The following is a 15,267-nucleotide window of genomic DNA, read 5'->3' on the forward strand; positions in this document are numbered from 1 at the left end:
AAATGGAAAATTCTTTTAATAATTTTAAATAACAATAATAATCTCAAATTAGATTATAACAATAAGAAAGTCATATTTCCTTTCCATCATAACTCTTTTATAATCATAGCTCACCTTCTTAATTACCTAATATGCTTTGTGTTCTAACTCTATAGGTAGATGAAGTACTTTCCTATAAACAACTCTATAAGGAGACATCCCAAGACTAGTCTTATAAGTTTTTTCTATAAACCCTCAATAGGTTAGGTAACTTCCAACCCAATCTTAATGTTCACAAATTTTAACAAAATGTCTTCCTTTTATAGTTTTCCTAGAGGATAAATAAAAGGGCCCTCATAAAGTTAAGTCCCCAATAATCCAAGACTTCTATAACTTGGACATGACTCAGACATTTGATATCTCTTGCTAATTCTTTCTAGCTCCAGGTACTACATACAACTTCTAAAATGTATGTTACCATTTTCAAACAATGAAAGCCAAGCAAATTCGCTTTGTTTTGATATCTTCCTTGCAACAAGTATTCTCTACAAGCTTTCTCATGATACATATTCAAAATACTTCATTATTCTTCCTCGGTCACATATCTTTAAAATAATTCTACTTAGCCCTTAATAGAAATCGCTTCTTCTCATCTCTGATCTAATCAATAAGTTCGTATTTACATACTATATCTATAGCACAAAGTATATGATGTGGAAAAGTATATTAAGTTGTCTTCAAATGTTGAGTTAATTTTCCCTAAAGAGATAGTCTATAACCACATTCTCTACTCTTTGTTTGTCCTTAATATGATGATTAAACTCTTGTGATAGAAGAATCCATTGAATGAACCTAGCCTTGTTGTCTTTTTGTTATTCAATAGATAGTTAACGGCTGTGTAGTCTATGAACACTACTATATGATTCGTGCCCAATTGGTGTCTCAGCTGATTCGTGTCCAGCTGGTGCTCCTTGATTGAGGGAGTAATCAACAAAATTTATAACCTATTACACCATATACTAGGGTAGCAAAGACAAAGCTACTATAGCATAGTGGCTCTAGGATCGTTCACTGGGATGGGTTTTCACTTCACAAATGATGTTAATTCAAAGTTGAATTGGTGTCTTTTCATTTCAAGGTTAGCTTTAAAAGAAAACATAAAGATGTTTGAATGAAAAAGGATTGGTTTTAAGCTAACCAAAAATAGTAACTGATTTTACTTACAAAGAAAAATGTTTCTTGGAGTTTAGATCACTAGGCTCAGGTTCCTCATACAAAAAGGGAGTTCCGGTCACTTGTTTCTTTTCCTCGCATTAGAGAATTAACATATAGTTCCTTCTCCAACCGGTATTGTACAGATGCTTCCCATTAATGGGTTCAAACACTAAATCCCTCTCACTGATGCACATTGCAATGGCTCATACCTCTCACCTAGCACTTGCCATTCAAGGTTATCTTTAACCTTGGACTTCCCTTCAAACGCTCGCAAGAGATAACTAATGGATGTCTCCTTGGAGTCCAAAAGCTTACCAAGTGTTGGCAATTTCAGAAAATCCTACCTACAAGTCACCTCCCAGAGGCTCGCAAGGGGTAAACTAGTGCATCTCCATGGTTGGAGATCACTTGCCTTACCAAGTGTTGGCCCAGGTGACTCTAAGGTGTTTTAAGTTAACTAAAAAGATAAAAACCATTAACGGGTCACACTTTCTCTTCATTAAAAACTAAAACAACAAAACTTCCAAATTATGCATGTGGAAACTTACCCGGCTTTCCTTACTCCAAGAGACAAAAAGCTTAGCCTCTCATCCTCTGAGGAAAAATCCTCAAAGTTTGGTTGGCTAGAAATAAAAAGAAATGAAAAATGAAAGAGAAGGAAAAACAGAGCAAGGCTCTGTATATTCTATATATTGATCGATTGATTACATTGGATGCAAGGGAGTTTATATAGGAAGGTAATTTACCCTTCCTTGGATACTTCCTAGCTAAGGAATTACATGAGTGGTTGAATACAAGGAGAAAATGGAAATTTAGACACAAAAATCTGAAGAAAATATCCCAAAGTGTCGGTCACAAATATCGGGAAGCACTAAGGACCATTTCGCAGGTGAAAACGAGGTCTACGAGATTTCGCAGACATCCAAAAAGGGCTGCGAAATCACTTCGCAGCAAAAGGCTGGTTCCGCACCGCTGCGAAGTTGGCTTTCATCTTGTGGTGTTTGGCTTCCATCGCGGCGTGAAACTTCAAAAGGGAATCCACAACACTGTACAAAAAGGCTGCGGAATTCTCGTAACAAAAGGCTGATTCCGCAACACTTTGCAAAATGCTTCCTTCAGCTTAGAGTGATTGACTTGTAGTGGCTGTAACTTCTTCGTTTCAACTCCAAATTGTACACCGTTTGAAGCATTGGATTTTTGACTTCCTGAGCTTTGAAATGGTATATAGCATGTAGAAAATGGACTTCGGGAAGTGCTCCAAAAGTACACAAGAAGACTACAGCTGCTGTCCTCTGTTTTCTTCACTCTGTTTTTCCTCTCTCCTTGCTTCTCTCCTTGCATACTTTGAACGAATTTGGCAAAGGTCTATGGAGCTCCAAAGCTTGGTTCTTCATGAATTTGAGCTCTTCATTGCTTTGCCATGGATTCCAAATAACTCTCCTCAATCTTGGATTGTTTTGGTGATCAAATTACTAACAAAAACACCAAAACTTACACAATTTGATTAGAAATGATTGCAAGGGTCCTTAACATGTTAATTGGGTTAAAAGGCAATAACTACTACTCAAAAGTGTTTAAAAGAGTTAATTACAAGCTATCAAATAGCACTTTTTGAGTAGTAATCACTATAGAAGTCCCAAGTAGGTAGTTTCTAAACTTGTCCAAGGCAAATACAACAAGAAGCAACTCTTTTTTTCAATTGTGCTATAATTCCTCTATATTTTGGTTAATGTCTTGTTAGCATAGTAGATTACATTTGATTTAAATTCTTTTCTTTGTCCTAGTACAACTCCTAACGCATAATCACTTACATGATACATAATCTCAAAAGGTGGTGCCCAATCAAGAGGTCTCACAATAGGTGCTAATGTCAATAACAACTTTAACTTCTCAAAAGCTTTTTGGTAGGCATTAATCCAATTGAATTCAACCACTTTTAGCAATAGAGGAGATGGTGATTGAGATATCTTTGAGAAATCTTTTATCAATCTCTTATAAAATCTTGTATGTGTAGGGAATTATCTTATTTCTTTAACAGTGGCAGGTGGTGGAAGATTTATGGTTAACTCCATGCTAGCTAGATCAACTTTAATTCCGTCCCTAGCAATGATATGACCTAACACCACTCTTAAAGTTGTCATGGATTGACACTTTTCTTAATTTAGCACTAGGTCTTTTTCAATTTATATCTCAACACTATCTTCAAATTCAACAAACACTCATCAAATGGTTTCTTGTAAGTTATCAAGTCATCCATGAATACTTTTGTAATCCTTTCAATCACTAAAAATGTTGAGTATACACCTTTGGAAACTAGTTGGTGCATTGCACACTCCAAAAGACATCCTCAATCTTATAAGCATAGGTTCCAAATGGATAGGTGAAACTAGTCTTCCTTTAGTCCTCCATTTTGCAATTTAAAAATATCCTGAGTAGCCATCCAAAAAATTGTAATACTCATGTTCTGCTACTCTTCGTCATACTTGATCTAAGAAGGGCAATGGAAAGCAGTCTTTCGTTGTTATAACATTTAGTTATCCATGTTCAATGCATACTTTCCCTCCACTAGTAAGTTTTTCTAGTATGAAATCACCTTTTTCATTCTTCATAATAATGATTTTCCTCTTCTTTAACATCACTTGAGTAGACCTCACCTAAGTGCTATTAGAGATGGGATATATGATGCCTATATCTAAAAGCTTTAGTTATTCAATGCTAACTACATCTTACATTAAAATATTAAGTCTTCTTTATGGTTATCATGCAGATTTGGAATTCTCCTCCAAATATATATGATATATACAAATCATTAGAATGATCACCTTCAAGTCAAAGATGGACCAATCCATGGCTTCTTACATTCTTTAAGAACCTTCTATAACTTATTCTCTTGTTTCTCAGTAAGGCATAAATCACCACTAATGTCTATTTTCCCTAAAAAAAGTAGACTTTAAATTTTTTTTGTACGCAAAAACGTAATTTTAGTTTTCTTTGCTTCCATTTCTTCCCCTTCATTCTTAGTTACTCTACTAAAAAAAGATACTAATGTCCACTTTCTATAAAACATCTACTATTCCCCTTAGTACCCTAATAGATTGATCAACTAAGGATATAGTGATAGTGGTATATATCGTTGAGCTCTTCTAATCCCAATTGCTTATATATGGTGTAAAGTCATAAGTTCAAACTAGCTCCTAAGTTAAGTAAGGCTCTTTCTATATAAGAATATTTAATTTACACAAAAATTGTAAGGCAGTCAAGATCTTTATATTGAACCACTTTATTCTCAATGATTGCTCAGTTAAGAAGGTCTTCTTGCTCAACTTAATCTTCTGCTTCTTTGTGCATAAGTACTTTAAAATTTTTGCATAAATAGGAAATTGCTTGATCATTTCCAAGAGACTTTATTAATCTTCGCTTGCTTCAACAACTCAAGCATCTCAATCATTTGCTCAATTCATGTTATGCTTCTTTAGTGGTGAAGGGAAAATGAGGAGACTCTTGATAGTAGTCTTCTTTGTTTCTTCTTACATCATGTCTTCTTTATTCTAAACTTCTTTTTCTTTCATAGTCTCTTTGATTTTTCCACAATTGATTCATGCTTTTGGACTAATATGTCATCTCTTTTCTGCTTTATCTCTTCCAACTTCTTCATACTTCTTACTGTGATCATGATCTTAACCTTTTCATTCTTTCACAACTCAACTACCTCACAAGAATTCTTTAAGCTGGAAATTGCCCTTTCTCTAAGGCAAGTTAGCTAAAATTTGGCCTAAAGTAGTTTAAATATTGAAGTTGGCTTGTTATGTCTTAGTATTAAGCCTCCTCAACTTTTCATTAATCTTCCCTAGTTATTGTACAAACCATTGAATCAAGTTTTCCATATTTAAACTCGAAGGTGCTTGTTGATTTTTTTATACAAACCCTTGATGTTCTGATTGAGATGTGAATTCAAGAAGGAACTTGGTTTGACGTCATTTGAGGAGCATATAGTTGTTGTCTAATACATTACGTAGTTCCAAACTGATTTTCTTACTGTTATACTAGTTATTTGGTTGAGTTGGTTGCATTTCTTGCTAAAATTGATCTCTCCCTCTCCATGACAAGTATGAATGATTTTTTCACCTAGGATTGTGTGTGTTGGAGAATGGAGAATTTATATTACTCTATTTAAATGCACCAACAGCATTGGCTTACATACTAAAAAACCATGTTTTTCAATGCTAGAATTATTGGATAGCTTGCTACTTCAGGCTCTTCTAATTGATATACCAAACACTTCATCATCCCTGCTCTGTTCATAGACTTCATATCCTAAACTCATCTAGCTCCCAAGTCCTATAATCTTTTCACTAATTTGGATATCTTTTCTTGAAATCTATCCCATTAAACAATTTGAAGATACCATTAGAGCTTGTCTCTCTAAATAGCTCCTAGTTACAAGATGTTCCCAACTCCTTAACATGTCAGCCTTATAGTCCAGAAATTGAAGAACTTCATTTGAACTTTTGCTCATAATAATTGCTTCATTTGGAGAGACAATTCTTTCATAAAAATATGAGACCAACCTCCAGTTGTCAAAACCATCATGTTGGTAAGCTCCTCCTATCTTTTTAAACTGTTCTCAACATACGAAAAACTTGTTCTTCACTTGTTCCATGAAGTTTGAAATCTCCTTCTTGAATTAAATGCTTTTCTATGGCAAGAAAATTTTCTAAAGGAAAACTAACTAAAATTCATTCCAGTTACTTGATATTATTGGGTTTGAGAGTGTTCAATCATGTCTTTACCTTATCTCTCAATGTTTGAGGGGATGACTTCATCCTCAACACATTCAAAGGCATGTTTTTTTCCTAGAATGTAAAACATATCTCTCCACCTCCTTGATGTGTGTGTATGGATTCTTATTCCCATTTCCTCTTAAAACTGAAAGCAAGGGAACTAGTTGTGGTATGATCGTAATATGCTCCTATAGAGTGAAAAAACACGATGAAGGGCTCACCCTTAGAGGATTTAAATGCTCCCTCGTGGATTAAATTATAGGCACGGAAAGGCCTGGGAGGCCCATTATTGTTTCCATGCTAATCCTTATCATTGTTGCTTGAACAAGTTAATCAACTCTCTCTAGTCTCTCTACAAAGCCCCTTCTCCAACCAAGCATAAAATAAAAGAAACTCTAAGGAAAAAGAAAGATAACTAATGGAAAGAAACAATTGAATCCAAAATTAAGCAAAATTAATCCTAAGCTGAAAATAAGCTCTGAAATAAGAATAGCTACTAAAACCAACTTAATCTTTAACCTCAACTACTAAACTGAACTAAGTAGGAAATTCACTCTAACATATCACAACAGTAGCCGACACAATTTCCTTATCTTAAATTAATAAAAAGATTTATAGTAAAAAAAAATAAATAAAAAAATAAAAAATAAATAAAAATAAATAAAAAATAAAAAACCAGATGTCATCCTCTAGGACCAGCACAATTGGCTATTTGTGTTTTTGTTCAAAGTAAACTCACTAGTAGTGTTAATGGATTTAAGTCAAATAAGATATGTATGAAAGGTATTGCCTTTTTTTTAAGCTATCAAATTGTAATAAACAAAATCAATATAAAAAAAGGCTTAAGATGTTTCACAATTTATATTTCAAGTAACAAAATGAGAGAGATACTAGTAAACTTATCTATTATACAGAGATTAAAATCAATCCAAGAGTGAATTGAATCTTAAGATCAATACATGTATGGAATTCAGATTTAAATGTTAAAACACAGCTCTAAAACTTAATCAATGTGCTCTGCTACATTTTGTTTCTTATTACTTAGACTACAACCCATCATCTATCTTGTAGCTTCTCCTTGGATGCAATCATAGTAGATGAAACCAAATTGTCTAATGGTCAAGTTTTCCACAAGAATCAATAGGACCTAGTAAGTAATTTCATATTTTGTTTTATCTCAATGCAAAGGGAGATAGTATTTAAAGAAAGTATAAGGTCTAACCATCCATCATAACTAAGGGAGTCTACTTTGGCCTTCTTTGTTATATCACATGAATCATTATATGGATATATGTGTAAATGTCAACCATACAAGCTAGTCAAAGTTCTTGTAGTTATTGCAGTATTGCCTATGGCAATCTTAATTCCATTTGTTTTTCCCAAAAATGAGTCATTCTCACCCATGCTCCCTAGTCACACAATAGGGTCCTCATTGAATGTGACATGTTGGATTCTACTTCCCCTTATGGGTCCTTAAAGGTTCTCATTTATGTACGAGTGTGTGTAGATGAAGACTTTAATGTGACCTTGGACTTCCTAAGGAAACAAGATTTTGGCTATTAGTAAAGATTCGAACATGAAACTCTCCCATATTTTGCGTTAAGGTTGGGGGTGGAGAGATGGGTGACTCGAGTGGATGAATTCCAGTTGGTCATAGCCTATCAACTTGCAATTAAGAAAATGGTCTAACCATCTTGGATTGTATTTCTGTCAATGCGGAATTAAATTTTACCCAAAGTTCATTATGTGGAGTCGCTTTATAAAATTTTTTCACTTCAAACTAGGTGTTGGATTGGATGATTTTCTACAGGCCATGGAGGAAGAAGACATATATGGAAAAATTATGAGATATGTTGATGAGAGATTTCATTTTTCCTGGAATATGCTAATATGGTTTTTAAATTAATTAAATAAATAAATTAAACTATTAAAATGTCATGTGGAAATCAAAATTCAATCAAAAAAGTAATTATTATTATTTTTTTTTTTTAAGGTAAAGAACCAAAAGGGAATTAAAAGGATTAAACGGGTGTAAATGAAATAATATAATATATGCTTCAGATTAGGTTTACTAGTCTCAAGTAGTGCATATATTGCTGACCTTCGCAAAAGATAAAATATTAACCAAGGTGTATTAAAAGAATACATAACTTATCAATGATTCAGTTAGCTCAAACAGATATAATAGCATCGTGTAACAAAAATCTCCCAACTAGAGGCCCCATCTTTTGTTTCTAGGAATCATGAACATATTTTTGAAGCGCTAAAATAATAAAGCTGCAATTTCTAGGAAAGAGAACTTCCTTCTATTGGAGCTTTTAGGTGTGAACTTGCGAAGTTGTGAACCAAAAGGTATTGCCTATCTTATTTAAAAAAAAATTGTGAATCAATTTTGCTCAATTACCAAATTGATGTAGGTTAGAAATGACGAAAATACAGGTGAGAGAAGGAATTAGGTGAGAAAAAAAAAAGTAGAAATTGGAAGATAAATATATATAGGAAAGTATAGAGAGAATAAAGAAAAGTTGCAAATTGAATTAATAATTTTCAATGGCTACAAGTTACATACTTTTTATAAACAATTGAAGAAACTTAAGGGAAATATGATACCAATAAAAATACTAGCTAAAATTTGAAAATTAAAGTGATATGAAAAAATGTTCTAACTTTGATAAGAATAATCTCAAAGTACATGAATCTCTCTTAGCACCTACATTTTTGGGCTATATATAATAAACTTGAAATTGATGGTCATGATCCTTATCACTCATATTCCCCCTCAACCCCCTACTACTTAAACCAACTCTCAAAGGCCTTTAGGATGATACATTCATTTTATTAATCTAATGTATCAAAGAAACTATTTCTTATCCATGTACATGATAGAGTTAAAAAAATTTCTTACTTGATAATATTTGCTCACCCAAACAATTTTCTATACTATTATTCCCACTTATTTTCTGCTATTTGATCCATATCTGGAATTGTCCTACTTGGTTTCAATACAAACACTTAAAAATAAATTTTCCAAGCTAATAAAAATCCCATTTTCTAGGTCTAATTCACAGAAAATTTATTCATGATTGGTCAAATCACATATCCTTTCAGTCGATCTATAGCTACAATATATTTTGTGTTATGATATTGATTAAAATCTGTGTCCCAGGGCATTATGTTCCTCAGCTAAGCCAAGCAATTGTAAGGTACAATTTCGCAACAAAGGCAAAGTCAATTAATCTAAAGGGTTACATGGTAAGGTTCTCTTTCTATTCAATATAAAAATTAGATAGCCATTTTGCATTACCAGCAGAAAGAATTGACAAACCAAGATATCTGTGATGAAGGTGGGAAATGCTCTGACCGATGATTTCCATGACCACTTGGGGTTATTCCAGTTTATGTGGTCAGTTGGTATGATTTCTGATCAAACATACAAGCTACTGAATGTGTTTTGCGACTCCCAATCATTTATACTGTCCTCAGAGTTGTGTGATAAGATTATGGACATTGCTAGAGAGGAAATTGGAAACATTGACCTATACAGCATTTTTACTCCTCCCTGCAGTGTCAAAATTGGATTTTCGAATCAGCTGATGAAAAAATTGATTGTGAGTCACAAGTCTTGAACTATCTAGCTACTTTCATAGTGTATTGAAGCTCTCATTTTATTTTGACTAAAGTAATTTTCATGTTTAGGCATGTTTTTCATATAATATAGGGACATTTAGAAAAACCCCACCCTAAATCTGGCCAATTGACTCACTAAATTTCTCGAATGATTTAAGCATGTTTATCTCTGCCATTACTTTATCTAAACCTTCATAGTTTAATTTGAGTTTTATTTGTAAACACTTAGCCTTGAATGGAAGTTCAGAACTTGCTTCAGAAGAAATCTTCTAAAAAAAATAGTTGTGACTTTTGAAATGATTTTATCATATTATTAATAAATGTAATGTCATCTGATAGATGGCCAGTGGCATCAGTCGGAAGTATGATCCATGCACAGAGCAGCACTCAGCTGTGTACTACAATCTACCTGAGGTTCAACAAGCACTTCATGTTTATGTTGATAATGCAACATTTAAATGGGCAACCTGCAGGTATAGCTCTTTCTGAAGAAATATTCAGATACCATTACGAACACTGCATCCTTAGATTGCAAAGATAACGCATACTAACAAAAGAATTCCATTGATTCTTGATCAAGGATATTATATACAGAACATGCTAGACTAAATTAATCGAGAGACATGTTAATATGAAATCGTGCAATCATCGAGAAGGTATAAAATAAAAATGTACAGATAGGAGTTTTGTGTAAAGCACTTTTCAAAGCACTACTCACTTATTCAACTAACTTATAATATGAGCATCCATCTAACGATTGTAAAAAGTACTAATGGGGAGAATTTTCTAGAAAATTAGATTGTTTGATGAGTCAATTCTAGAATAGTAATATTCATGGGCAACCCAAGGTTAGCTTTCATGCACTCTCACAGGAGAAGTCTCAGGTTTGAGTCCTAAACTTCTAAAGGGAGGGTTATGTAGTTGTGGGCCTTCCCAATCTTTCAAAACCAGGCAAGTGGGGTTTGTGCATCATAAAATGTCACAAGAACTGCATCTTGTACTGATTCATTTCGACTTGCAATATGTTTTCTGCCAGTTCTCTGGATTCTATAACATTTGCATGATTCTGTAGCCTTGGCTAAGTGGCTTGGAGACTTGTTTCTAATATTACACCTTTCATTGCTAGCGTCACCTCTAACAAGTGCTTAATAGTGTACTTATTTTATTAAACTTGCAATATATTTTCCAACAATTCTTCTCGATAACAAATATTTGTATGATTTATAACTTTGGCTAAATTACTTGAAAATTAGTTTTTAACATCTCATTGATTTTCTTGCTATCACCAGTGATGAGGTTTCTACTACTTGGAAAGATTCTCCTAGGTCGGTGCTAAACATTTATCGTGAGCTGATACATGCGAGACTCCGTATTTGGATATTCAGGTTTCTCTAAAACATTTAGCATTTTAAGTTCGTTGTGCACTTACTAACTTGGCATGCATGTGCTTGGTTAATTCATTGCAGTATCCTAACTAACTAATTAAGTTGTCCATAATTTTATGATTATGTTGTGTTGATTTGATTTAGTGGTTGGCTCATGGATTTCCTTAAACCACTTTGTGTTTTGGAGCATCGGCTACATTAAAACATAACACATTCATTGATTATGTTGATATGAGGACATTAAGATGAATGAATAGCAAAAGGATAAAGTTATCAAATTGTCTAGCACTGGAGTGTAGGACATTGGGATTTCTAGATGCCTTTTGAACCCATGTCTAGCATACTTTAATGCATCGTTACATTGTTTCTTATTGAACTGGCAGACTATGAAGCATACTATGAGGCCAACATATGTTGGAGTCATATTGGAAATTAGATTATTAAGGAAAAAAAACATTATGGTTGATATGGGAAATATGAAAAACTTTTTGATAAAGTCGAACAAGGGAGGACGACGATTGTAATCCGTCAGAGCAGTAATAATATTGATATATTTGTGTAGTCATAACTCCAATTGATGATAGTTGGTCTGTGTGTGCTTCTGAGTGCTCAATATGAAGGCTAGCTCTAAGGTAGTGACATAGTGGAGATGTCAATGGAAGCAATCCCAAAAGTCAAATATGCAAATGGATAGACGGAAACATGATGAAATTTAAAAAGCATATGACCCCAAATAGTTTCAATATAGTTAGGTTGGTATTGATACTAGTAGGGTAATATCTTTATACTTTTTTCCCATGCAATATCGCTTCTTATTTCTCTTCATCTTATTGTAAACTCAAAATTTAGAAAGTTCTCAAAAATAAAATTTGATTTTAAGTTATTGATTTCTAATTTAACTAGTAAGTTTGAGTTTCTACATGTGCGTAATATTGTAATGAATCGTTCCATCCTAAATAGATATTGTCCACTATAGACCCAATGGTTCTCATGATTATAAAATATGTCTATATGATTAAGAGAAGTTTATATATATAATACTAATGTGGGATATTATAAATTACTTTCCTATTATGTCTTATGAGATTATGAGATCAATTAAAAACTTTTTCTTTTATCCAATGTAAGATATCATAATTACTACCTCATTCTTTTTATATGAATATGACATTATCTTATGGAGTTTTGATACCATTTATAATGATTAACTCTCTTCTGTGTGGATTGTGTGGATATTGTCTCGACTTAGATAACCTTGTCAAGGTTTTATGTTGAAAGAATGTTCAAACACTTTTCCTTTGTGACAGTGGTGATACTGACGCCGTAATCCCAGTTACATCCACCCGATACAGTATTGATGCTCTCAAGCTTCCCACTGTGAGCCCATGGCGAGCTTGGTATGATGACGGACAGGTAATTTTCAATTCAATAATAATAGTGCTTCTTCGTTATTTCAGAATATATATTAGTGTTAAGAAGGCAATAAAACATGACAGTTATGAGTAGTAATTAATATGAGATGTAAAACAGGTTGGAGGATGGACCCAAGATTATGCAGGGCTTACCTTCGTTACAGTGAGGGGAGCAGGGCATGAAGTTCCTCTGCATAAACCCAAACAAGCGTTCACACTCTTCAAGGCCTTCTTATCAGGAGCCCCAATGCCCTACATGGAACAAGTAAGCTACTCTTGAAGCTTCTTCTCCTATGATTGGGAGAAAAGACTACCGGTGACAGTAGTTTCCATATTGTGAGGTTATTTGGAACCTAAAATGTTATTTCTTAGAACGTCTTAAGTGGCTCTAGCAGACATGCATTTGCAAAACATCATGCTTTCCATTTTAACTTAGTACTCTTTTATAAGTACCAATAAATTGCATTTCATAGGGATGTTCCATTCCAAAAAGAACACTTAGGGCTCCACTATCTCCATGAATCCTTTACCCTAGAACTGGGGAAATTTTATCATGCATATATATCATGGGAATGGCTAGGAAATTATCTTTAAATAAATCTCAAGTATGTTTTTCTTTAGAATATTCACTTTGTCTAAATAGATTTAAGGCAAGAAGCTCTTGGGGATACGTCTGAACTTGCTTCTCTGCATGTTGTTTTGATTGAAGAGTATTAATATACTCATCCAACTGGATGGGGAATGCAAATATTTTGCATTTGGAAATACCATAATATAAACCAACTTAGATGAGAAACCAAAGTTTTCTCTTCTAACTAGAACTCATGGAAAAAAAAATTATAAATAGAGTCAAATATGTAGTATTTATGCTTCATTTGGGAATAGTTTTTTGCTATTTGCTCTAGTTAAATGTTTAAATTCAACGTAGAGTCATGATTTTTCATCATTTTAGAGGATAATTTTAGGATTAAAAAAACTTCATTAAACAATACGAAACCATTTTTTAAGGACTTCAAATTTTTAAATATCAAGGAATACTCTTTTTCTAAGAAATGCATTTTATCAAGCAAGAAAGTTTTATCACTTTTCATAGCATCCATCTCATCAATTAGGTTCTTATGAGTCACTTCTAATTAGTTTTCTTAACTTCCTGCTTTGAGCACTCATCAGAAAATGCTTCCAAAGGAAAATTGTATCATGAGAAGCATTCTCCTATTTAGAATCATCTTGATCATCATCGGTACTTGTAAATAAGAGCAATAAATTTAGCTTCAAACTCACTAAAATGGTTATAAACACAATATTAGCATATTCATCACTTATCAAATTGGATTTATGCAAGTTCAAATAAGGAATAAAAGTAGTGAAATCTGAGCAATCCTCATCCAATTTTTCAAATTTTTGATTTTTAGGTAGGAATTTTTCAATTTTTTTTCCCTTAAATTTGTGAAGGTAAATTTAAAATATGCTCAAATGATTTGAAAATTTGATGTGAGAAAATTAGAGGTTAGAGATTTCTTTCAAAATGTACCAATACCAATACCTCTCATTATAGATAGTAGAGATAACATTAATTTGACCACATATCCCTCATTTTCTTTTAAGTCATGTTTGGTTGGAAAAATGGGATAGAATATTATTTTCAATGTGATACCATTGTTAAGATAAAAGTATGACATAATGTAACAATAATAGATTTATTATTTATTAAGGAAAAAATAACACACCCTCAAATGTAATAGATAAAAATAATATACCCTCAAGTGCAAAAGAAAAAAATAACTAACCCACACATGATACATTTCTCATAAAGGAGTGATACATTTTTTTCATGGGTTGTGTCAATCAATGTTATTGCATAAAAGTTCACATGTGTTTCATGTTGTTTTACCATTACATAAGATGTGGAGCATGTAACAAGTAATACCCTCAATGATACTTTCTTCATAAATGAGTGATACCCTTTTTTCCAATGATTGGGTCAATTGATGTTATGACGCAAAAACTCTTATTTATTTGACATTATTTCACTATTACATAAGACATAGAGCACATAACGAGCAATAATATACCTTATCCTAGACCAAAGAAGAGTGGTACATTCTTCCTACAACAATGATACTTTTTGTAAAAGTAATATGAGAATGAATGTTTGTATTATATTGTTGTGTTAATAATGAATACAAGAGCAGCTTTATATAGCTGAATTACAGAGTTTGAAATAGCATAAAATCAGCTAACTACTTACATGATTAAAGGATGATAGTTACAACAATAAGATAGATACAAATAAAACAAACTATATCTGGTTGTTGCTCTAACATCCCCCATCAAGCTGAAGGCGGAGAAGAACAAAGTTGAAGCTTGTCTCAGTGCTTAACAAATAGACGCTGACCAAGTGGTTTGGTAAGAATATCAGCAATCTAGTCATCTGAAGAAATAAAACAAACTTGAATGTTGCGTTGTTGGACTTGTTCTCAAATGAAATGATAGTCAAGTTCGATATGTTTTGTTCGGGCATGAAAGATAGGATTCAAACATAGATAAATAGCTCCCACATTATCGCACCACAATGTAGCTGGATTTGAGGAAGAGAAGCCAAGTTTAGAGAGAAGTGATCAAAGCCACATAATTTCAATAGTAGAGTTAGCAAGAGCACGATATTCACTCTCGGTGGAAGACGGGACAATGGTTGGTTGTTTCTTCGAAGTCTATGAAATAAGATTTTTGCCTAGATAAACTGCATAACCATTTGTTGATCGACAATCATCGGGGCAACCACCCCAATCACTGTCAGTGAAGCATTGCAAATCAAGAGTGGAATGCTTGGAGAAGAACAAACCGAAACCAACAGTAGCCTTAAGATAA

General features: G+C 33.2%; 1 protein-coding gene across 1 annotated transcript in view; it reads left to right on the forward strand.

Annotated features, from left to right (window-relative positions):
* LOC100263885 (serine carboxypeptidase II-2) overlaps positions 1-12,896 on the forward strand; it is a 24,176-nt gene extending 11,280 nt beyond the window's left edge. Inside the window, exons 5-10 of the mRNA XM_002273288.5 lie at positions 9,142-9,227; positions 9,320-9,583; positions 9,942-10,075; positions 10,892-10,987; positions 12,295-12,400; positions 12,518-12,896. Coding sequence (XP_002273324.2) covers positions 9,142-9,227; positions 9,320-9,583; positions 9,942-10,075; positions 10,892-10,987; positions 12,295-12,400; positions 12,518-12,679 — 848 coding nt within the window. The 3' untranslated portion in view covers positions 12,680-12,896. The remainder of the gene's footprint in view (positions 1-9,141; positions 9,228-9,319; positions 9,584-9,941; positions 10,076-10,891; positions 10,988-12,294; positions 12,401-12,517) is intronic.
* The last annotated feature ends 2,371 nt before the right edge of the window (positions 12,897-15,267 follow it).

The sequence above is a fragment of the Vitis vinifera genome, chromosome 11 (assembly GCF_030704535.1).
Source record: "Vitis vinifera cultivar Pinot Noir 40024 chromosome 11, ASM3070453v1".
Lineage (NCBI taxonomy): Eukaryota > Viridiplantae > Streptophyta > Magnoliopsida > Vitales > Vitaceae > Vitis > Vitis vinifera.